The 26,449-nt window shown below is 41.7% G+C and overlaps 1 protein-coding gene across 1 annotated transcript in view; it reads right to left on the reverse strand.

Moving 5' to 3' along the window:
* Window positions 1-26,449, reverse strand: part of LRP1B (LDL receptor related protein 1B) — a 1,659,362-nt gene that overhangs the window by 240,328 nt on the left and 1,392,585 nt on the right. Inside the window, exons 52-55 of the mRNA XM_069732880.1 lie at window positions 25,118-25,246; window positions 17,870-17,992; window positions 13,055-13,195; window positions 10,598-10,785 (exon numbers count right to left, since the gene is read on the reverse strand). Coding sequence (XP_069588981.1) covers window positions 10,598-10,785; window positions 13,055-13,195; window positions 17,870-17,992; window positions 25,118-25,246 — 581 coding nt within the window. The remainder of the gene's footprint in view (window positions 1-10,597; window positions 10,786-13,054; window positions 13,196-17,869; window positions 17,993-25,117; window positions 25,247-26,449) is intronic.

Consider the following 26,449-nt stretch of genomic DNA (forward strand, 5'->3'; position numbering starts at 1 on the left):
GCTGCTGCCAGGATCATATTCCTCACCAACCGTTACACCGATGCCTCTACCTTGTGCCAGTCATTACACTGGTTACCCATCCACTCAAGAATCCAGTACAAAACTACTACCCTCATCCACAAAGCACTCCATGGCTCAGCACCACCCTACATCTCCTCTCTGGTCTCAGTCTACCACCCTACCCGTGCCCTCCGCTCCGCTGATGACCTCAGGTTAGCATCCTCAATAATCAGAACCTCCCACTCCCGTCTCCAAGACTTTACACGTGCTGCGCCGATTCTTTGGAATGCACTACCTAGGATAATACGATTAATCCCCAATCCCCACAGTTTTAAGCGTGCCCTAAAAACTCATTTGTTCAGACTGGCCTACCGCCTCAATGCATTAACCTAACGATCCCTGTGTGGCCTATACTAAAAAAAAAAAAAAAATTAATTAACTGGTTCATGCAGCTTTACATGAACACCCAAGCCTTACACTATGGCTGGTCCGAATAACTATAGCAATTGTTACCATCCACCTCTCGTGTCTCCCCTTTTCCTCATAGTTTGTAAGCTTACGAGCAGGGCCCTCACTCCTCTTGGTATCTGTTTTGAACTGTATTTCTGTTATGCTGTAATGTCTATTGTATGTACAAGTCCCCTCTATAATTTGTAAAGCGCTGCGGAATATGTTGGCGCTATATAAATAAAATTATTATTATTATTATTATCTATGTATCTACAGTAGAAGCACATCGATTTTTTGCCAATCAAATTCTTGGGCAATTTTTAGGAATTTTCTGAAGCTGGTGAATTTAAACATTATGTGCTTCACTTTCTTTTTGGCTATGTGCCCACGTTGCGGAATAGTGTGCGGATTTTTCCGCACTGTCTTTGCAAAATCCGCAGGTAAACTGCACTGCGGATCACCCACTGATTTGCCGCGGATTTACCGCGGATTTTGTGCTGATTCCACCTGCGGTTTTACACCTGCAGATTCCTATTGAGGAACAGGTGTAAACCGCTGCAGAATCCGCACAAAGAATTGACATGCTGCTGAAAAAACAACGCTGCGTTTCCGTGCATTTTTTTCTGCAGCATATGCATTGCGGATTTTGCTTTCCACAGGTTTACACGGTACTGTACAACGCATGGAAAACAGCTGCAGATTTGCAGCAAAACCCGCAACGTGGGCGGATCATCCAGAATGACTGCTGGCTGTTTTACACATTGAATTGGGCACAAAAAAAAAAAACACATGACTTCTGATAGGCTTTCCTATAATACATTGCAGTTATTACATCACATATTATAGCACAAACAACCAGGGGTGGACTAACATAGTCTGAAAAAAAGCCAAGGCAGGAATGCAGCTGCCTTTGTCTGGTGAATCTAGATAATGAGAAGACATCACTGCTCAGCCATATAGATAGGGAGTGGATGCCATAATTACTGAATAAACTGTACAGATAGTGTGTGACAGGAGTGAAATAAGATTAGTGTGTGAGGAACTGACAATAATACAGATTTAACTGGTAGGGAGTGAGAGATAGCAGCGTCCATGGCCGGACTGGCCATTTGGCAATTCTGGCAAATGCCAGAAGGGCCTGTCTGATTGTGGGCTGCCTTGTCTGCTACATTGTTAACAGAATCAGTGTTCACAAGACCCCCATATTGCTAAGAATTGTGAAGGAGCACAAAGTTGCTGACTCCATCACTTACCCCAGCAGGTCACGGGTATCATTAGTATATTGGTCTTGTAGTAAATCTTACTTTCCTCCATATAGGGTAATATTAGTAATATCTCCCGATCTGGTGCTTGGGGACGGGGATAGCATGGGCCTGTGTGATTTCAAATGCCAGGACTGAATTTCAGCCCCAGTCGGTACCTGACAGAGTCACTGTGTCTGTGAGGACGGGTCTGGGAAGACATGTAGACGGCGGCTGCTAGCGTCATCAGTGTGGTCATAGTGCTGCCACAATCCAATCACACATGCATGACTGTCAGTACAATAGGATGGCTTGGACAACTTTAATTTTGCAGTGAACAAATGTGCTATAAACCAAATTTTTTTGCCATAGTTCGACATTTTTGAGAAAGTCAAATGATTTCCTTACCTCTTCTGCTGTGGTCTAGGAATTGAGGCCATAATACAGGTACCATCATTTGGCAACATTACTGTCTATAGGAAGATATTTCTAATATTTGCCTGTTTTGCATGCGCAGCGCCGGCAGAGCTGTGCCGTGCTCCACTCACTTTAAGCTAAGTAGATTTTATAAGACTAAATAATGCGCTGAACCTGTTTTAGCGTTCTGCATCTATCATCCTGTCTGCTTTACTGCCTCCTTTAGGTAAAGTTGAAAGCAGCGATCCGGTGCAGCAGGGTGGTCTGGTAAATAGGGTTTTATCCTTGTATTTGGTCTTTATAGCCGTGCTTCGGTGATGTTCACAGTCAGGGAAAAATGTGATGCTCTTTTACCTGGTCTTAAAGAGACACATACCTTCTAGCTGTATAGTCTAATCAGCAAAAAAAAAAACTAAATATGCCTAAGTTTGTTTATTACAGCATTACTTATTAAGCCTGTTTGTTGGGCTCTCCATTCATGTGTTTTGCCTGTCACACAGCTGATTATCGGGAGCGCTCCAGTTAGCCAGTTTCTCGATGCAGCTTATTCGGTAAGTGCTATAGCTTGCCAAATAAGGAGGGAACCAGAGATATTCGCTCATCTCTACTTATGATCACATTCCAACTAGACTGTGTCCGGCCTCGCCCTGAGGGAGGCTGCACACCTCTAGTTGGCATGTGACCTCACGAATGCAAATCATTTACTTGTGGTTCCCGCCACTGGAGAATCCTGACAATGTGCAGTGCGTGTGATCTGAGGATTCACAAGTCTGCAGTCACATATAGCGACTGAAGACTTGTTGCCTATGGCTGGACAACCCCTTTACGAGAATCTTCCAAAATTCGATTTGAGCAAATTTGCTCAATTTAGGGAAGAAGGAATTCTAATCGCATTAAAGAAATTATATGCAAATTAAATCTGAAGGAATAGAGTAAAAAAAATCAAAAAATTTCATACTCGCTGTGAAGAAACCAGATTGTACAGGATCTTAATTTCCCAGACAACCATGTTTTTTTTGCAAACCAAAAGAACTGGCTTTTTATCTGTATATTGGCTTGTGAATTTAAGTGTTCATGTCTGGTGGGTCAAGAAGACAGACTTGCCAACTGATATATTATCTAACATACTGTGTAAAGGTACCGTTACACTAAACTACTTACCAACGATCATGACCAGCGATACAACCTGGCCGTGATCGTTGGTAAGTCGTTGTGTGGTCGCTGGGGAGCTGTCACACAGACATCTCTCTCCAGCGACCAATGATCAGGGGAACGACTTCGGCATCATTGAAACTGTCTTCAACGATGCCGAAATCCCCGGGTATCCAGGGTAAATATCGGGTTACTAAGCGCAGGGCCGTGCTTAGTAACCCGAGATTTACCCTGGTTACCATTGTAAAAGTTAAAAAAAAAAAAAACAGTACATACTTACATTCCGATGTCTGTCATGTCCCCCGGCGTCAGCTTCCCGCACTGACTGTGTCAGCGCCGGCCGTAAAGCAGAGTACAGCGGTGACGTCACCGCTGTGCTCTGCTTTACGGCCTGGCGCTGACAGTCAGTGCAGGGAAGCTGACGGCGGGGGACGTGACAGACATCGGAATGTGAGTATGTACTGTTTTTTTTTTACTTTTACAATGCTAACCAGAGTAAATATCGGGTTATTAAGTGCGGCCCTGCACTTAGTAACCCGATATTTACCCTGGTTACCAGTGAACACATCGCTGGATCGGCGTCACACACGCCGATCCAGCGATGACAGCGGGTGATCAGCGACCAAAAAAAGGTCCTGATCATTCCCCAGCGACCAACGATCTCCCAGCAGGGGCCTGATCATTGGTCGCTGTCACACATAACGATTTCATTAACGATATCGTTGCTACATCACAAAAAGCGTGACGTTGCAACGATATCGTTAACAAAATCGTTATGTGTGAAGGTACCTTAAGTCTGTAATAGTTACTGTACATAGGGTGTGTTAAGCTTTGTTTATTGATGTGTGCTTATATGCTAATAGTCCAACTTAATCCCATCACCATTGTTTACATTATCTTGATGTTGGACTGAAGGACCCTGGGTAATTCCAAAAATAGCTTACATGCCTTGGGCATAAAAAGACTCAGAGATCACATCTTGGGAGACTGAAGTAACACAGAGCTACCAGCCGGACATTCTGCAAACCACCCCAACAGACAAGAGAACGGACTGCAGCCAATTCATCATGGCACCATCACGAGGGACACTGATCTATGATTCTATAGGAAACAACCTAGGGGTTTTCGGCTCTGGTTGGAAGGACACAGGTCTGATCCATTGACCATCTCTGAACCATGGATATGTTTGGAGAATGCCAGGTTTGGGACCCCCTGGTTGCCTGGTTCCATGGAGATGGTCAGATAAGCCAGGTGGTGACTCTTGTGTCAACTGGCTTTGGACCTTGTATGGACTCTATGGACAGTTCTTGGTCATCTCCCTACGCTTATCATTACCCGTTCTCTGTGCGTGCATCCACAGATGGAGTAGCGACCCTGGGAGCTCTGACATCATGTCATACTGGAAATACATGGAGATGCAGTGATCTTTTATATGCGCCCATGTAAACAAGCAATTCCAACCATGTTGGGATTGCTCTGTTTGCTATTGTGTGCTGTGGTTCAATAAAGTATTGCCACACTGTTTTATCTTAACCCTGTGTTGTCTGTGTAGTGTATTGCCCACTGGGAGATAGAGCGGGCGTTAAGTGGTATGAGCCGTGGTCCATGCAGTCTTGCTAAAGACAGCTGGGCCAGCGGACGAGACCACCCACTGACCCCGTTTCTCCACACTCGACTTTCTTCGTCCCTTCCTATGTCTCTCACGCCACGGCTGGTCCTCTGATCGGCAAAGTCTTCCATTTACTGCATTCTATGTCATCACATGGGGCATGACAAAAGATGGCAGAGTCGATCAGAGGACCAGTGGCAGCTTGACAGGAACGGCTGCAATTTTACTAGGATTCACCTCAAGCCAATCACAAAAAATTGAATTGTTGTAAATCCAAATATTTTGTAAATTTCAAGGTGAATCTGACTCGCGTTAAATTAATGCACTCATTTTTAGACTGAAAACATAACTCAAATATTACACCACACAGGGCTTGTTTTTAGCCTCTAAATATAGAAGCTCCTACTTTTGCAAGGAAGCTGTATGCACAAAATGGTAAAGAATTTTTTAAACTCTTTACACAGGTAATTTTTGAAAGCACTTCTGTTTTACTTTATTTTACTGCTACTAATTTTAAAACCACTATGAAATTAAAGCAAGGTTGCAAAAGTAGAAATTAAAGTGTACGCGGCTCAGAATAAATGGAATGTATTTGACAAAATGGAATTTAGAATCATAAACTGTCATAAAATATCATCATTGAATATTTCTTTTGCTGTGGGAGTAAAAGAGCATGTTCAGGATCTAACTACCAGGAAGGCACAAATGTCTGAAAAGGAGCTTTAATTACAAAACTGGAGAACATTTTGGTAAAACTATTTGCAAAGTTGCTTCCATTTTTTTTAAGATGCATTAAAAGGAAACCTGTCATCTTGGAAAATGCTATTTACCTTTAGATGTAGGGTTAGGTTTAAAGGTAAATGGTGTTACAATGCTTTACTGAAAGTGTGGCTACTGGGAGAAAATTAACTTTTTTTCCTCCTGGGAGCTGCCAGCTTTCAGTCATAGAGGCGGGCACAATGCACAGCCCTGTGATGGGTGACATGCCCTGCCACCTTGATTGACAGCCATCTCTGGAGCACATATGTGCAGAGTAAGCTGTCAATCAATGTGCATGCTTACATGTGGTGCTCACTGTAGCCACTCTATATACACTCCCATGACTGAAAGCCGGCGACTCCGGGAGGAAATTATTTTGCTTCTCTCGGCAGCTGCCCTTTCAGTAGGATGTCCGAGCAGCATTGCAATAAATGTTACCAGCATATTAACCCTATATCTGCCGGTAAATACATGCCAGGTCTCCTTTAAAGCAGCATTCTAGTGTTTCCAACAGCTGAATAAGCACAGAAGGCCACTGCATCGAAACAATAAAAGCCATTGCAAAAGTTTATATGCCTTTTCATGTCAATTGTATCATACAATTATTAGGTTCTGTAGAAGGACGTAGATCTGGGGATTTATTATGATGGAATATAGGCTGAACTGGATGGACAAATGTCTTTTTTCGGCCTTACTAACTATGTTACTATGTTACTATGTAATGAACAGATTTAAACTGCAGGCAGTCCACTTCATAAGACCATTAAATAACTACGTGGCAATTTTCATGAATGCTCCGTGCGTCTGATAACATATTATTATCGCCAGTGACAGTTTTCAAACATTATTTATAAATAGTAAAAAAAAAGCATTTGACAAAGTGGAAAAAGCTTGTTCTGCTGGATTGGTTTATCTGCTAACTGACACAATGTGACATTTGAGCACAAATAAGACGGAGCCTTCGGCAAACTGAAAACCACAACCAGCACAAGAACCTCACTGACTGCAAATGATTTCTTACAGCCTTACAGGTTTTCATCATTTAGTTTTTTTTCCCCCCAATTGGTTACACGGTGAATGGGTTCTTCAGAACGAGAAGTAACCTTTAAAAGCAGTTATCCAGTCTCTTAGGAGATGGGGGGTAAATACTTTAATAACGAATGAAAGAAGAGACTATTAGAAGAATTATGGCTGTTGTGCCAGGCTGAAGTGCTCAAAGTGCTGCGGAGTAATTTTAGCTTCAACCCAAAGCCGGAAAAGACAACTTTTTTCAAATATGGGGGCTGGAAAGATAGCTCAGGACTTGCAACTATTTTGAGATTTTCAATATATTCCCTAAAAAAAATAATGAATGGAAAAATGGCAAAATTTTTCCTTAAAAAAAAATCTTCCCACTCTACCCTGATTAATTTCTCAAAATAAAAAAATATAAATATATAAGCAAAAATAAATAAATAAAAAATATTTAAACACCATCCGCTCCCAGCCACCAAATGCTGTGACTCCCATCCCCCCTGCATCTCCACTGGCTCATTCTCCACATTTGACCCCATAACAAAAGAAGTTTCCAGGCTCCTCTCTACTTCTCCTCTTACCACATGCACCACTGACCCCATTCCCTCACATCTCCTCCAGTCTCTCTCTCCAGTCATCACTACAATCTTCAATATCTTCCCTCCCCTCTGGAATTTTCCCCTCATCCTTCAAACACTCTATCATTACTCCATTATTTAAAATAACCCTCTCTCCACCCATCCTGCACAAATAACTACAGACCAATCTCCAATCTCCCCTTCGTCTCTTAATTCTTGGAGCGCCTGGTCTACTCCTCCCTTAACTGTTACCTTTCCTCTCCTAGATCCATTACAGTCTGGCTTCCACCCCTACATTTAACAGAGTCTGCACTCAGGATAACCAGATGGTCTACTAATCAAAATTTTTTAAAACAGCCAGGTAGATGTGCAATTAAAATTTAACTTTTACCAAGTTCAACTAAAATAATGGAGCCCCTTTTGGTCCACTAAAAATAAGACAGGACAAACATACATACAAAAAAGTCACACAGAAATCATAACTTGATTTTAGTGATGAGTAGAGACGGGCAAACCCAAACGGTAAAGTACGGCATCCGTACCGAACACCTACTGTTCGGGCATGGACACCAAACATGGACTTCACCAGGAAGTCCGTGTTACTATTCGGGTTCGGCTAGCTGAACACTAGTTCAACAGACACCGCTTCTGATCGGCGGTGAAATCATCCCTGCCGGTCAGAGAGCCGTGGTTCCCATGCTGTCAAAAGAGAGCGTGAGCACTCAGCTGTGATTGGAGGTATAAACTTTACCTCCGGTCACTGGGGTCAGCTGATGGCACTACTGATCCCATCATCAAACACATGCTGCCGCTAATAACAGTGAAAGCAGGAGCGGTGGATGCGAGTATTCATCAGCAGCTCCTGTGCTGTAAATAAATAATTTAAAAAAACGGTGTGGGGTCCCCCCATTTTTGACAACCAGCTTTGCTAAAGCTCACAGCTGGGTGCTGGTATTCTCAGGCTGGTAAGGGGCAATGGATATTGCCCCCCAGCCTAAAAATAGCAGCCTGCAGCTGCCCAGAAAAGGCACATCTATTAGGTGCGCCAATTCTGGCGCTTTGCACAGCTCTTCCCACTTGCCCTGTAGTGGTGGCAAGTGGGGTTAATATTTGTGGGGTTGACGTCACCTTTGTATTGTCAGGTGACATCAAGCCCACAGCTTAGTAGTGGAGAGGCGTCTATAAGACACTTATCCATTACTAATCGTATAGTTATATGGTAAATAAAGCCAGCCAGAATAAAGTCCTTTAATTGAAAGAAAGACCCAGACTCCTTTAATAATCTTAATTAAACCATACTTACTGCAACGCCTAATTCCACTGAAGCCCTCGATCTCCAGTGAAAAAGACTAAAATAAAAAAACAGCAATATACCATACCTGTCTGTCATTCTGTCCCACGCTGTAATCCATAAAACATACTGATTTTCACTTTGTTTTTCCAAGAAACCTCCCACATCCCAATTTAAAATGCATTTTAAGGTAACATAATGTATAAGGGAACATGACCTACAGATGTAGCAAAGGTGAACTTTATTTATGTCTCAGCATCTTAATAACTTGTAACTGAAGGTTAATCCTTTGCCAGAAATTGAAGAGGATCTGTCAAAACAATTGAGATAAAAACGTTGTAAAATTCACTGAGCTTCCCTGATTCTGATGTAATTTTCCTTTTTGTGCTGTTTCGCTCCATTGCAGAGATCTTCACAATTATTAATTTTGTTGATCAGTATGTGAAATCTCTGCTTGTAGTCTATCTGTGTATTTCTAGTCTTTTCCGGAATTGTGTGATTTCACCCCTCACAGATCCTGCCTATCATAGCTCGGCAGCTTATTTAGTAGTCATGTAGTTTCAGATGCTGCCTAGCTGTGATTTGTAGCATCTGGGAGTGAGGGAAGAAAGTGCAAAACCCCTAGAGAAGACTGAAGAAACACCCAGTTGCACTACAAACAGAAATTTCACATACTGCACTCCAAAAGCAACAAACGTGAATAGCTCTGCAACAGAGTGACGCAGCACAAAATGGAAAACAGCGGCAGAAGCAGTGGAGCTCAGGGATTTTTATAAGATATTTAACACAATTCTTTTTGAGCAAGTGACAGTCCATCTTTAAGAGGATTAAGATAATTTAACACAATATACAGGCCATTGACCAAAGTTAAGGCAGGTATCTACTTTTTTCGTGCATGATACCCCAGTGCTGTGTTGTTTGAGTCAAGAAAACTTTTGCTAGACCTGTAACAACCACATGCTAAAGGTGAATGTGTCAGATCTTTGAAACTAAATACCGTAGATATAGTGTGAATTGATCTGCTCCATTGGCCTCATCGGTAATCTGTGGTCGTTGGATGGGAGCTCTGAGAATCATCTCCTATCTTCTCTCATCAAAGACTCTTCTTTTGATTACCAGTCTTGGCGCGATGACATCACACCATTCTGGCTAATCAAAAGAGGAGTCGGGTATGCTGTCAGGTAAGAGGTAATTCGCAGGGCTCCCAACTAATGACCAAAGATTACAGATGTGACCTCTGGACCGGGTCCTGGAAATTGATTTGCACCATCTTTTAGAAGAATTGCATCTAATCCCCATGATCATCACTAAGACACTCTACATGACAGGTTGATGTAGACCACCACCACTGACGCGGTGCTTCTGCATAACTTCTATTCCCACCAGATATGATCCGATGGTGCCAGTGACCAGATCTTTTCTGCTATGTACTCATATCCATAGCGTAAATTATTACCCAAGAAAACACCAAAATTTTGTATAAAGAACATCCACACCTATATGGTAGCCAAATTAAAGGGACGATGCACAAAATGGACAATGCATACAAGTCCTATGCAGTATTACTTCAACTGTAGATTTCTGAGAAAGTATTTCCTTCCGATACATCCTAACTACGCAAACACTTACACGTAGAGTATTTGGCTTTAGTATGTACTTGAGTGTGTGAGATACATGCATTACTTTATGAGCTCCGCTGGGCACCGGAAATGATTTTACTACATTCATTTTGTGTACAGAACTTCAGAATATAAATAATGGATAATACAAATAACAATATAAATAATACATATGAATACCAGAAAAGACATATTCCAGTATGTCTGGGAAAGCACATCGGTATACTCATCAAACATCTACTCTAGAGATTGACAGGCGCTGGCCATTCAGTCAATATGTCTAAGTGCAGTCTCATTGTGCGAGCTGTCATATGTAAAATAACCAATATTTTACACCAAGTGCACCACTGTGCACATGACCACACGATAAAGGAAGGACAACAGTTTCCCCGAAAGCAAATTAATCCCATGAATAATTCATTCCTACGTGTTCTTCAAACATAATCTTGTAAATATTGACTACTAGCCTTGTATCCAACCGGGAGATCTTGACAGTCTTGGGAACAACCACTGACTCTTTTACTTAAACATTCATTTAAATGGCAGCCTCTCTCATCAGATCCATCTCCACAGTCATCCGTGGTGTCACAGAGAACTCCCTCAGGTACACACTTTCCATTTTTACATATAAAAGATGAGTTGTTGCACGACTGTTCTGGAAAGAAAGAGGAAAAAGTCTAAAGAATATTGCAACATTAGCATTTGGGACTCGGCGGGAAATGCAATTATGATGCCTGATTATTAACTTGTTAAAAATGCTTCTTTCTTTGCGTTCCATGAGGATTCGTACAGGATGTAATGAGAGATCATCGAGAACCGTAGAACAAAATTTACTGTAGGCTAATTGTTCTCTAGAAGAAGGTGAAGGAAATAACGAAAAGAAACATTGTGAGAAGCTTCTACTTAATGATTTCACTTCTGAAAACAAATTGTTTAGTTATTAAATCTGAGATTATAATATATGAGAGTAGCGCTCAACACATTCTATCTTACATGTATAGAGAATGATTTAATTGTGGTGTATTTGAGGTTGGAATGTTTGGACTCAACTGATAATTTAAGGCTGATCTGCTCTATTCCCGATAGGACAGTTCACCAATTTAATGTCTGCCTGTCTATCTAATATGTATCTATCTACTGTACATTATCTATCTAATATCTATCTACAATATCTAGCTAATATTTATCTACAGTATCTATCTACAGTGTCTAACTATACACTGTATCAAATATTTATCTATCTACCTAATATCTATGTATCTAATATTTATTTATCTATCTATCTAAGATCTATCTAATATTAATCTATCTATCTATCTATCTATCTATCTATCTATCTATCTATCCATCCAATATTTATCTATTCTAGCAAAGCCAGGAAGGACTTGGTTAAATCCAATCACTGCAGATCTTAATTAGATGCACACAGCTAGCTTTGACTAAGAGCTGGGAAATGGGCTCACATTGTGTCAGTCTGCTGGATATTGATAAGAGTGGAGTATGATGAAGCTGGTGAGTGACCAGCCAAAATGTGAGCTGTAGCTAGGAGACAAACAAGCCAGGGTCTCTGAATGGAGACTGCATGGGTCAGCTAGAAAGACTGAGCAGTCTGTGTGTTGCAGCTGTAGAGTAATGTGCGGAAGCTGCAGCTTGTTCAGTGTGCACTGTGCCTGGAGTTGAACACTTCTGTGTGGTGCTGGAAGCTTCTGGATGAAAGGGATATCAAAACTGCTAAGATCATACCTCTTCACTGTGTAAAGTATTTTCCGGGAGAAAGGACAGTAATCTGTTTGGGTGAGCTTGCACTAACATATGTGTGCCTGCTAAATTAATTGTTTATTTGCTGTGATACTTTGTGCCCAGAAGCCCAGAAGAGGCTGTTTTTGTTATTTTTGGAATCCCTTAGAGATTTATAAAGTAATAAAACTGCACCTGCTTGGACCAAACCGCATTGCTTGTGTGAACGCTACCTAATGGCTACCTGAATCCCTACACTAGGTATCTGTCATGGGTTTACGGGGATTTTAGAGAGGAGCCATAAGACCTCTGGTTCTGATTTTTCCTATTCCTGCACTATTTAGAAGCACCTCACCTTTGTATTTAATGGTGTAAATTTCTTTTGGCAGTGCAGGGGTTAATCTGCTCAGATGAGAGCTCCTGGAAGCTTTCCTGCATTAAGGTTCTCAGCTGTGCACTATTAGCCATGCCCATCTCCTATATAATCTGGACCCTGGCTAGCACTCAATGTCAGAGTTACCTTATGCTGCACGGCTGGAGGTTGTTGTTGCTGGTTATTAGAATAGGCAGTTGGTGGATTTATCTGTTACTGTTGCAAGGTTTTGAGTGTTTGATAATAGCCTTTCTTCTCCTACTTTGGTTTTACCCCATCCTCTGCTCACCGATGTTTACCTTTGTTATGTGCAATGATATTTGTATGTTTGGTATTTTTTTTACCCTTGTTCATATTGCCTTTTTAGCCTGGTTGGTGTATTACGGTACACTACTACTCCCCTCTTCCGTGGGTGGGGGAATGGTACAGACTGTGGGCGGATTCAGGAGCTAAGGCAAAATACATGGCCCGGCATTTTCACCATCAGAAGTAATCTGGAGAACAGGGCGAGCTAGGGCCAACTAGATTTAGGTACAGGGAGGGAGCCCCTGGTCCTGGGGCACCCAAGAATGGAGTTGTGACAGTAACTGTCTACTTGACCCTGAAGAAGGGTGTAATAGCTAACCCTACTTCCACTTAGATCAGTGTTAGTTCTCTCCAATCTAAGAAGTGCTAAGGATTGTTTGGTAAGGTGTAGTCCCAGCAAAGGTCCCAGCGTGATGACCATCTAATACGGTGGTTATGTCAGTAAATACTATAATTAGTAGAACCGATGTCATCATGGACAAAACTAGGAATATTTCGAGCTTCATACCTGTATTCAGGCATTTTCTATTCAGGGGCGCTTCATCAGAGCCATCAGGACAATCAAAGTCCCCATCACATTGCCACTGGAAATTCAACAAGCAGCGACCATCACCACAGATAAACTCATCAGGGGCACATTGACGATAACCTAAGTACAAGGAAGAATAATGGACAGAAAAGTATACAATACCGTGTGATCAAATATCAGATATATACATACATGCGCATTTATTGATACATATATTCTATGTCACCAGCAAAGCCTCCAATACATGACAGATACAGGCATAAGGTGATTAAGAGTTAAAATGTAACAGTTAACTGAAACTGAAATCCAAATAATCTGTCCAGAATGACGAGAGCCATTAGAGAGGCAATCATATCGGAGTGCATAAATGGCGCAATAATCCTCCATCCCAATCACAGCGGCTGATGACTCCGATCATTCACGGTGACCAGGGCATTTTATGAGCTGTCAATCAGCCGGGCCATGTCTGAGCATTCTGCCTTTATTGTAATGTGCAGATAATTGCAGGTGTGAGAACAGCAGATATTTCCCATATTTGATTCGTATACGCAGTTATAGAGCTGACATCGAATATAGAGCTTCACTCCTCATAATGTGTTTCCACCAATCAAGAAAAATGTCACTATCACATCAGAGTTTTTGTTCTTTGCACCAAGAAACTTTTACTGTCTTGGTTAAATATTTCTGATGCTTTTACTAAGTTCACTATAGTGCTATATGATGCTATATTGCTATATGATGCTTTCACTAAGTTCACTGTATTACTATATGCTGAAGAAATTAAGCAAAATGCTTAATATTTAATATAGTAATATTTTGACTACTTGTTTTATACTGATCTCGTGTTACATCCTGTAATATACTCTATCTCTCACTTTCTCCCTGGGCCTCGCTCAATGGTCTTCTGCAGCCACTCATAAAGATGGCCACACATTGGGCCTCATCTTCACTTGATCCGCCAGCCTATCTATCCTCTCTAACTCGCAGCTCCCTCTTTCTGACCACAACCTACTTACATTCTCTTCCCTCTCCTCTCCTTGTCCACAGTCCTCACTCCACAAACTTGCACACCCTCGCAGAAATCATAACACATCGATCTACACTCGTTTTCTGAATCCATTCTCCATCTTACAGACATAAGTTCCTTACACAATCCGGATGCTGCTGCCGCTTAATAAAACGTCACAATAGCTTCAGCTTTGGAATCGGTTGTCCCTTCACACATACCAAAGCCCACAAAATCAATAGACAACCCTGGAATACCAGACTGACCAAAGAACTAAGATGGGCTTCCAGAGTTGCTGAGCGGAGATGGAAAAGATCGCACTCCAATGAGCACTTCATCGCATTCAAACAGTCCCCCACTACTTTTAAGGCCACACTCGCTGCAGCAAAACAAACCTACTTCTAATCTCTCATATTCTCCTGGTCTCACAACTCTAAATTGCTATTCAACACTTTCAATTCTCTCCTCTTTTCCCCAGCACCTCCTCCCTCCCCACTCATCTCAGCTGAAGATTTTGCCTCATTCTTCAAGCAGAAGATTGATAATATCAGACAAACCTTTGGCCTACAAACCTTTGGCCTACAATCCCCAGAGCCACTCCTCATAACTATTCAGCCCTCCTCCAAAACCAACTTCTAAACCATTACAGAAGATCGACTCTCCACTCTACTCTCAAGATCACATCTCACCACCTGTGTACTTCATCTGATCCCATCCCACTTCATCCCAAACCTCACCACAGCCTTCATCCCAACCCTTATCCATCTTTTCAACCTATCGCTAACATCGAGTGTTGTCCCCTCATGCTTCAAACATGCCTCAATCACACCTATCCTCCAAAAGCCCTCTCTTGACCCATCCTTTGTATCTACCTATCGCCCCATATTACTTCTCCCCTATGCCTCAAAACTACTGGAACAACATATCCATCTTGAACTGTCCTCCCACATCTCTTCCCACTCTTTCTCCGACCGCTTACAATACGGATTCTGGCTGCATCACTCCTCTGAAACTGCCCTAACTAAAGTCACCAATGACCTATTAACCACCAAAGCCAAGCGATATTACTCTGTCCTCCTCCTCCTGGTGCTGTCCTCTGCCTTTGACACAGTGGACCACTCCCTATTACTAAAGGCCCTCTCTATTCTTGGCATCACAGAGTTGGCCCTATCTTGGATCTCGTCACACCTAACAGAGCGGACATTCAGCTTCTCCCATTTGCACACCACCTCCTCACCTCGCCCCCTATCTTTTGGAGTCCCGCAAGGTTCAGTCCTAGGGCCCTTGCTCTTCTTCTTTACACCTTCAGCCTGGAACAGTTCACAGAACCCCACAGCTTTCAGTATTACCTCTATGCTGATGACACACAGATCTACCTCTCTGGACCAGATATCACTTCCCTACTAACCAGAATCTCACAATGTCTGTCCGCGATGTTATCCTTCTTCTCCACTAGATTTCTAAAAATTAATATGGACAAAACAGAATTTATCATCTTTCCCCCATCTCACTCAACCCCCTCAACGGGGCTCACTCTCCCCAGTCCCACAAGCTCACTGCTCACTGGGTAATCCTTGACCCTGATCTTTCCATCAAACCACATTTTCAAGCCCTTTCCACTTCCTGCCGACTTCAACTCAAAAATATTTCACGGATCCGTACATTCCTCAACCAAGAATCTGCAAAAAATTTTCCATGCCCTCATCATCTCCCACCTTGACTACTGCAACCTCCTGCTCTGTGGCCTCCCTTCTAACACTCTCACACCCCTGAAATTTATTCTAAACTCTGCTTCTGATTAATCCAACCTGTCCCCCCACTATTCCCCAGCCTCTCCCCTCTGTCAATCCCTGAACTGGCTCCCCATTACCCAGAGGCCTAAGTTCAAATCCCTAAGCATGGCATACAAAGCCATCCACAACCTGTCTCCTCCATACATCTGTGACCTAGTCTCCCGGTACTTACCTGCATGCAACCTCCGATCCTCACAAGATCTCTTTTTTGACTCCCCTCTTATCTCCTCTTCCCACAATCGGATACAAGTTTTCTCCCGCATATCCCCCCTACTCTGGAACGCTCTACGACAACAGACTCTCGCCTACCATGGAAAACTTCAAAAAGAACTTGAAAACCTACCTCTTCTGACAAGCCTAGAACCCTAACCACCGATCGACCAAACCGCTGCACGACCAGCTCCACTCTCACCTACTGTATCCTCACCCATCCCCTGTAGATTGTGAGCTGTCATGGGCAGGGTCCTCTCTCCTCCTGTACCAGTCATGGCTTGTACTGTTTAAGATTACTGTACTTGATTTTACGATGTATACCCCTCCTCACATGTAAAGTGCCATGGAATAAATATAATAAATAATAATAATAATACTCCAGAGCTGCACTCACTATTTTGCTGGGGCAGTCACTGTGTATATACATTAAATTACTGATCCTGAGTTACATCCTGTATTATACCCCAGAGCTGCACTCACTATTCTGCTGGTGCAATCACTGTGTTCATACATTACATTGCTGATCCTGAGTTACATCCTGTATTATACTCCAGAGCTGCACTCACTATTCTGCTGGTGCAGTCACTGTGCACATACATTACTGATCCTGAGTTACATCCTGTATTATACTCCAGAGCTGCACTCACTATTCTGCTGGTGCAGTCACTGTGTATATACATTACATTACTGATCCTGAGTTACATCCTGTATTATACCCCAGAGCTGCACTCACTATTCTGCTGGTGCAGTCACTGTGTACATACATTACATTATTGATCCTGAGTTGCATCCTGTATTATACTCCAGAGCTGCACTCACTATTCTGCTGGTGCAGTCACTGTGTATATACATTACATTACTGATCCTGAGTTACATCCTGTATTATACCCCAGAGCTGCACTCACTATTCTGCTGGTGCAATCACTGTGTTCATACATTACATTGCTGATCCTGAGTTACATCCTGTATTATACTCCAGAGCTGCACTCACTTTTCTGCTGGTGCAGTCACTGTGCACATACATTACTGATCCTGAGTTACATCCTGTATTATACTCCAGAGCTGCACTCACTATTCTGCTGGTGCAGTCACTGTGTATATACATTACATTACTGATCCTGAGTTACATCCTGTATTATACCCCAGAGCTGTACTCACTATTCTGCTCGTGCAATCACTGTGTTCATACATTACATTACTGATCCTGAGTTACATCCTGTATTATACCCCAGAGCTGCACTCACTATTCTGCTCGTGCAATCACTGTGTACATACATTACTTTGCTGATACTAACTAATAATCTGTGATAAAATTATAGCTGCCCTAATGCAGTTTTGATTACCTTAGCTTTAAAATACTGATCTCTTTCAGCTCCCCCATACACATGCATGCTCGGTTCGGGTGAGTGTGCATTCAATTTTAATGGGAAAAGTGAGGTATGCTGCTGCAAATCCATAAGCAAGATTAAAGTAAGTATTTATAAATTCCTCAAACCAACGTTGGTAGTTATGTAGATCCAGCTCAGGTTCTGTAGTTGGAGGTTAAGGTGACAGGTCATATAATGCTCTGCTGTGGCCGTGCTGATCTGATTATTCGTGCACCATTGTGCTCTTTGTGTTTTGGATTCCATTCAGTCCTTCTTAATAAACCAGGCCGGTTTCATCACATACGCTGAATAATATTCATTTCAATCTCCCTTTTTAACCTCCAACATGAACTGAGAAGCAAATTTCCTTTATTACCTGCACATATTTTATCCGGATTGCAGTAGAATGACTTACCACATTCCAGAGATTCATCAGAGCCGTCTCCGCAGTCGTCATCGCGGTCACATAGGAACTGCTTGGGGATGCAGATTTTGTTGTTGCACATAAAAGCGTTTTCATCACAGGTAGTAACAGGAGCTGGGAATATACGAAGAAAATAAAAATAAAGCGTGGACGCAAATCAGATTCATAGTTCTTACAGTCAGATCGTGACTAAACGGGTAACAGGACCGTTGTACCACACAGATCAGCGTCTTGTGGGATCAGAAGGAGGAAGATATTTTATCTCTATCTATCTATCTATCTATCTATCTATCTATCTATCCATCCATCCATCCATCCATCTATCTATCTATCTATCCATCCATCCATCCATCCATCCATCTATCTATCTATCTATCTATCTATCTATCTATCTATCTATCTATCCATCCATGCATCTGTCTATCTATCTATCTATCTATCTATCTATCTATCTATCTATCTATCTATCTATCTATCTATCTATCCATCTATCATCCATCTATCTATATATCTATCATCTATCTATCATCTATCGTTCTATGTATCTACCACAATGAAGGAGAAGTGATCGGCACCGCTAGAACCACAATAGCCTAGTTTGCCAGCTCGGTGTTTAATACTGCTGCAGGCATGTAACCTGAGATGTCGGGTGCTCACCAAGAATAAATACAGTACCTTAAGTCCAAATGTGTAGAAAGCAGAGTTGGCACTCGCCAGTCTTTAAAATCCATGCTTTATTGAAGAAAAACAAATGGTTAAAACATCTTCTATGGGAGAATGGGAAATGGAGTATGCGCGTGACAACGGCAGTTTTGCGCGAAACGGCTGTCATCACTCGCATACTCCATTTCCCATTCTCCCGTTGAAGATGTTTTAACCGTTTGGTTTTCTTCAATAAAGCATGGATTTTCAAGACTGGTGAAGACCACCTCTGCTTTCTACATATTTGGACTATCTATCTATCTGTCTAAATTTAGGGATTGGATCATGTCCAAAACCCATTGTGAGTATCTGGATAACCCATAATTGGTTGTAATTCTCTATGCTACAGGACGCACATCACTCCCTGTTGGAACATTGATGGATCTCAACAATGTATGGTTAGTTTTATTATTTTTGTCTAGCAAGAATACAACCCTCATTTCATTTGGACGTCTCTTTGAACCCGGTGACTCTTGTGCCTCTCAGTTCCTGACTGTTATTTAAAGTGTCTCATTCCATGTGTGTCACATTCGCGCTGTTTACTTTCTTTCCTGGATTCTATTCTTAAGTTGAAACAGTGACTTCTTTTTACCTACAGAAAACATCCGATTGGAAACCTGTAGATTAAACCTGGAGATAAACGTTTTTTACAGAACACAATCCAGTCTCGAGTGAAGTATGGGTTGATATGAAATAAATGAATGGTAACCTTGTCAGTAGGGTGGATGCTCTTTCGACTTCTCAAGTCTCTAAGAATCTATATCATTTTTCAAAGAAACAACATTTCAAACTTTTGTCAGCGGGATCGTTCCTTTTTCTTTCTCGAATACAATCTTTAAGAAGGATTTTTCTTTCTATAGGATGTTCTAAGTAAAACAGAACAAGACTCTTAAGACTGCTGGCTAGGACATCACTCCTCCATGACACCCCTGGAATATCATCTTTTAAGATTTGCCAATTGTTTCCTTCTCATTTTTTCTCCATAAAGTTTGATAAATTTATCAACTCCTTCAGTCATGTTTGAAGTGTGTCAAACTGCGCTCACGCTGATATATAGCATAGTTTAATGGATGGAGAAAGAGATCCACTCCATGAGATGGAGAGGCAGCGATGTTACCATTTGATTCATGCTGAGGACAAGCGTTTCTTTGAAGGGTACAGTATTAGTTGTATGGACAGGTGGTGGAGTAAGTAACATTGGTTGGTTTATATGGTCTTCTAGCATGATAAACCATAGGTTATAACATTCTGCTTCTTGGGCATTAAATGGATATTCGAAAAATACAAATTAAGTCCTATCAGTAGGATAGAGGTTAAGTTGGGGGTCCGATCAACTTGCGATCCCAAGAGCATTGCTCTTGAACCATGAGAATGGGGCTCTGCAGCCAAGTCTTGAATGGTACAGAGGTGCGCGGGCTCTGTCTATGCTTTATTTAATCAATAGGACTGAAGAAAATAGTTGAGTACATCACTTAGTTTTCTCCAAGACTCCCATAGACAATGAATGGAGTAGAAAGCGGAAGTTGAACACATGCATTTCTGCTCCATTCAAGACTAAGATCTGCAGATCTCTGTTCTTTGGGTTCCAGAATTCTGTCCTCAGTCTCTTTGAGGGTCCCAGTGATGAGAAAGCTATATCCAAGAACCTATGGAAAGGGGATATCGTGTGGTTGTGGAAATAGTCCTTTAACCTCTACTGGTCTTAAAGTTTATATGTAGAAGTGGGGCCAAATCCAAAAATTAGTAGATTTGCACATTCAGCTAGTCACAAATTTTACAGTTAAGAAATATTTAACTAATAAATATTAAGCAATGATGGATTGAAATGAGATTTCCAGCACATGAATATTCATAGGCTTTTCTTGCTATAGGTTATAACAGGAAACAGGTTTCGAGCATCCCCAATATTTAGCTCAATAAAAGCCCCTTATTTTTCTTCTATCTCCACCATATGAAGAAAAGTATTGGGTGCCATATCATAGTTATTGAATTTTGGTTTCTTATTCAGTCCCTTTGCCTTCAGTATAAACAATCCGGCCCCATTGCACCTGGTGTAAAACATCTGGCCCCATCACCGGCTGGAGTATAATATCCTGGATTATTGCCTCCAGTGCATAACATTTGGCCCAATTCTCCTGGTGCATAAAATTCAGCCCCATTGCACCTTGGAGCATAATATCCTGCATCATTGCCCCTAGTATATAACATCTGGCCCCATTGCCCCTGTGCTGGTGTGAAACATCTGGCCCCATTGCCCCTGGCGTGAAACATCTGGCCCTATTGTCCCTGGTGTAAAACATCTGGCCCCATTGCCCTGTTTATAATCACTGGCCCCATCGCTCCCTCGAATATAACATCTTGCCTCATTAACTCCTATGAATAAGATACGACCCCATTGTCCCCTGAAGTATAACATCTGGCCCCATTGTCCACAGTCTATAACATCCGACCCTGTTGCCTCCCTGTATATAACCTCCAGCCCCCTTCCATGCCGTCGTCAGCATTTACTACCATGTGACAAAGCGGCCGGTGGTGCGGAGCTCACTGATACCATGCGGGCCTGTAATAGTAGCCGCTGGGGTAACAAGTCCGTCCATAACATTTCTTTCTGTATCTGCCCCATCACCTGTGAGTGATATTATTGAGAAGTGGAAGGAACTGCAGCAACTCAGCCACAAAAATGGAGACCCCCATACTGTTACAGAGCGGGGGCCAAGTGCTGAGGAGCAGAGGGCAGAAAAGTCACCAACTCTCTGCTGACCCCATAGCTGCCGAGTCCAGACCTCCTCTTTTTCGGTGTAACAGATTCCAGATATAGTTTATAATATTATTTTCAGTTCTTTATCCATTTAAATATCAAACCTAATGTGTTAATGTTCTTGTTTTACACAATCAAGTACATCTTAAACAATGGAGCTGAAGGTGTCAAGGCTGGAAATGAACGTTTTGTTACTAAATGACTTTTAATTATCAGATGTATTGAGTTGTGTGAGTTTTTGAGCATAGAACATTGTAAATAGTGGAGCCCAATCCTCAGCAATATTTCTGTCTGTGACTTTCCGCCATTCTCACCATTCTCTGCTATCATCTATGGGCATTGTATACAGCGGGGATACGGCACAAAATGACTATTGTATAAAATATTCTTATCAACAGACTTGAATGTAACATTTCCATAACAAGTCATTACCAATATTTTCTTTTACTCTAACATTTATATGCAAATGTAGACAGCGGTGAATCAGAGCAGAGGTGACGTCTACTGTTTATATTTTTATTAGTCTATCTCAATATCTACATTGATACATAACATAAAACATAATGCATTGGGTAGATTTTAGATGAATTGATTTGTAATAATTCCGATTTCCCATTAAAAGCAATGAATTAGAACAAACCGATGTAGAAATTCATGGCTGACCTTGGTAATTGATAAACTTTTTATTACTTTTCATAGGACAAGAACCGTAGAGTATAATGTGCTGAAGTTTAGGTACATGATCTATAGGAATATAAAGACTTTTAACTGACAGAAAATAAAAACATAATGAGTGAGAAGAATGTTATTCGAAAGTTTCTAAGTGAGAGAAGTAAATAACAGAAAACAAAACAAAAACTGAACAATTAACACAATTAATAATGCATTCTAAAATGCTATATGTATGGTACATGACTGGACATACTGATCATATGACTGATATTCCCTAGGAGGCCGGTTGTAGCTGACTCCGTTTGCCCTGATTTGTCCTGCTGCTTGCTTACTGAACCTGTGTCTGTTAATCCCCTATTCCCTTTCTGACTTTGTGTTCCCCTTTCGTGTATTGACTCACTGGTTTTGACTTGGCTTGGACCCTGGCCTGATGTTTTGTCTCTTGTCTTTGGCATATCCGATCCTGACTGGTACTGACCAATTTGGATTGTTATTGACTCTGTGTTTGCTTATTCCTTTTTTATTGCGCTACAGTTTGATATCGACCCGGCTTGTTTTGACAATTCAGCTGCCACCCAGTGGTGGCCTCACCACTGCATTGCAGGTCTGGTCCTGCTGTGTGCAGTCCTCCCTCCACACTATTGCCACCTAGTGGAGCTTGCAATTACCTGCACTGCAGCGGCGTGACAGTCTGGTCCTGAAGACCAAAAATGCCTTGTAGTTGAACTGGTAAAGTACATGTTACAATGTGGTTAATTATATGAATTATCAGTGTTTGAAAAACTGGACTGTGATAGCTTAGCCGAGCAGGAGGTATAACAATATCCCGACCCCCTCATGCAGGGTCATCCCCCCGAGATTAATCAGCGGACGGCCACATGCATTTCATATTTGAATTCAAGTGTGTTTCATTCCATTACTGTGAGTGAGTGATGGCGCTTTCAGATTACACATACACTCAATGCGGTGTCATTTCACAGACTGTCACTCAAACGCGTCTAACATCTGAAACATGGAAATGACTACACGCACAACATCTTGACTGGATTTGCTGCAAAACACCGAGATTCAGAGTTACAACTATATCCACAGACTTTAAAGCTATACATTATAAATAAATCACTTTCTAAGAGCCGTGATGGGTTTACTAATCAGGAGCGTAGGCATCTAGCACAGTGTGTGACATGTTGTCATTTTCAGGTCTGGCTGCTTGGTGATGTTTCATACCAATGGCGCCATTATACCAGCAAATCACAAATTCTCCTGTACGGTCTATTTTGCTGTCATGCACACAGCAGAGATATGTGTATAAATCCTGCAGGATGGGGCACAAAGTCCCTACTGCGGTGCTCCACATATCGCCATATGGTGCCACCCAAACGCAGCGATTGCTTGAGTTTTTTGCCAAGTTCTGTATTAATACAAAGTAGGAAGCATACAGCGTTACCATATGGCCCCGTGGGCTTCTGTGGACTAAATGATGTCTTGCAGTGTGTGTAGTACTGGATTATTGCATGAGCCTCAATGTGTATCTTTCTAGCATACATTTGCTTGTATTGCCCAGATACATTTTATATTTTTAAAGGCAATAACCAACTGAGCACTTAAAGTAAATTCCAGGCCCATATATTGTTTATGATTTTTCTGCTATTTTGTAGATTCCGCTTTCTAAGCATCTATCTGCTTTGTCAACTGACTGTATACTCAAAGCATATATGTCCATACACCGTAAACACTAAACAAGAGACTGTAACCATCAATCATCTGTTGAAATAAACTGTAACCTTCAAGCATCTTCTGGGCCAATAGACTGTAACTACCAGGTATCTTCTGGGCCAATAGACTGTAACTTCCAAACCTCTTCTGCGCCAATAGACTGTAACCTCCAATGTTGTGGGCCAATAGACTGTAACCTCCAAGCATCTTCTGGGCCAATAGACTGTAACCTCCAAGCATCTTCTGGGTCAATAGACTGTAACCTACAAGCATCTTTTGGGCCAATAGACTGTAACCTCCAGGTATATTCTGGGCCAATAGACTATAACCTCCAAGCATCTTCTGGGCCAATAGACTGTAATCTTCAAACATATTCTGGGCCAATAGACTGTAGCCTCCAAACATCTTCTGGGCCAATAGACTGTAGCCTCCAAACATCTTCTGGGCCAATAGACTGTAACCTCCAATGTTCTGGGCCAATAGACTGTAACCTACAGGTGTCTTCTAGACCAACAGACTGTAACCTCCAAGCATCTTCTGGGCCAATAGACTGTAACCTCCAAGTATCTTCTGGGCCAGTAGACTGTAACCTTCAAGCATGTTCTGGGCCAATAGACTTGTAACATTCAAGCATTTTCAGGTCCAATAGACTGTAACCTCCAAGCATCTTCTGGGCCAATAGACTGTAACCTCCAAGCATCTTCTGGGCCAATAGACTGTAACCTTCAAGCATGTTCTGGGCCAATAAACTGTAACCTTCAAGCATGTTCTGGGCCAATAGACTGTAACCTCCAAGCATCTTCTGGGCCAATAGACTGTAACCTCCAAGCATCTTCTGGGCCAATAAACTATAAATAAGTATTTGCACCAATACACTACAGCCACAACATTTCTCTACTGCATATCACAACTACCAAGCTAGTTGTCTCTGTTTTTAAGCACCAAGCTTTGTGCCCCACCCGGAGCACAGGTCAAGTTGCATTTTGTTGAATGCTGAGTCTCCTTCATTTACTGCACCATCCATAAGTAAGGTAAGGTACTGAGATAGGGTTAAAGACAAGTACATTCATAAAAGAAATGACCTTAGATTTGAAACTAACATTGACAATTACTTTTCTCAACAAGAATGAAGAAAAAAACATGTAATTCTTATCAGGACATCAGGATGTAAAAAAGATTCTGGGAAACGAAGAAGAAGAATAAATTGGTAGCACCGTGGCTACAATTATTGTGACTGTTCTTCTTCTTATTGTCATTACTTCTTTACAGTAGAATACAGCTCCTGTGTAGGAAACCTAGACCAATGTACTTCAGGTCTACTTATTAAATCTGAACCTAATATCAATGGGTTAATGCACTTATTTAATCATCTAATCAATTTTTGGACTTACCGCAGCCAGCGGTGGACAGTTCATCGCTTCCATTGGGACAATCTCTTTCTCCATCACAAAGCCAATGAAAAGGAACACAGGCGTGGGAATTAGGGCAGCTGAACATATCAGAAGCACAGGTTACTAAACCTGAGGGGTGATAGAAAAGTAGAGAAGGGCAAGAGAAATAAAGGGAGAAGGGGCGGTCGGAAAAGAGGAGGAAATACAGAGAACAGAAAACAGTATAAGGAATCGAAGGGAATGAGAAAAAAGGGAAAATAAGGAAAAGGGAAAAAGTAGGAGGATGAGCGGAAGATATGGATGGAGGTAGGAAAGATAAGAGAAAGGGGAGAAAGAATGCAGGAGCATAGTGAGGAAGTGAGAGAGTGAATGGGAAAGGGAGGGAAATAAGGAGTGGCGCAAGGGAGGAAAAAGTAAGAAAGGCAAGAAAGGAAGGAAGTAAATGAGATATGGAAGAAAAAGAGTGAGGAAGGGAGGGAGTGAAGGAAGTAGGGAAAAGAATAATGAAAGGAGTGAAGGTGGAGGGAAAAAGGAAAGTGAGAGAGAAAGAAAGAAAGAAAGAAAGAAAGAAAGAAGGAAAGAAAGAGAAAGGGGAGAAAGAATGCAGGAGCATAGTGAGGACGGGAGAGAGTGAATGGGAAAGGGAGGGAAATAAGGAGTGGGGCAAGGGAGGAAAAAGTAAGAAAGGCAAGAAAGGAATGGAGCACGCAAAGAACAGGGAAGGAAGTAAATGAGAGATGGAAGGAAAAGAAAAGAGTGAGGAAGGGAGGGAGTGAAGAAAGTAGGAAGAGAATAATGAAAGGAGTGAAGGTGGAGGGAAAAAGGAAAGTGAGAAAGAAAGAAAGAAAGAAAGAAAGAAAGAAAGAAAGAAAGAAAGGGATAAAGAGAGAAAGAAAGAAAGAAAGAAAGAAAGAAAGAAAGAAAGAAAGAAAGAAAGAAAGAAAGAAAGGGAGAAGGAATGAAATTATTATCAGGACCAGGAAAAGTAGGAAGGGGTAGAGTAAGAAGATGAAGGAAGGAAATAAGCAGAAAAGAAATGAATGGAGCAAGTAGGGGAGAAAAGGAAAAAGTAATATGATGGAAAGAAGGAAGGAATTATGGAAGAAAGTCAATTTAAAGAAAAAGAAGTGGAAGAGGAAATTGGTCGGTGGAATAGGAAAGTAGAGAGGAAAATGTGGAAATATAAAAATAGGAAAAATGGTAGGAAGGAAGGAAAATAGAAGGACAAGGTAGTGTGAGGGGCATAAAAGGGAATGGGGGAATGGAGATAAATTTGAGAGACGCAAATAATGTGAAAGTATGGAACAGGAAGAAGAGAGAAAAAAAGAAGAG

The sequence above is a fragment of the Ranitomeya imitator genome, chromosome 7, assembly GCF_032444005.1.
Source record: "Ranitomeya imitator isolate aRanImi1 chromosome 7, aRanImi1.pri, whole genome shotgun sequence".
Classification (NCBI taxonomy): Eukaryota; Metazoa; Chordata; class Amphibia; order Anura; family Dendrobatidae; genus Ranitomeya; species Ranitomeya imitator.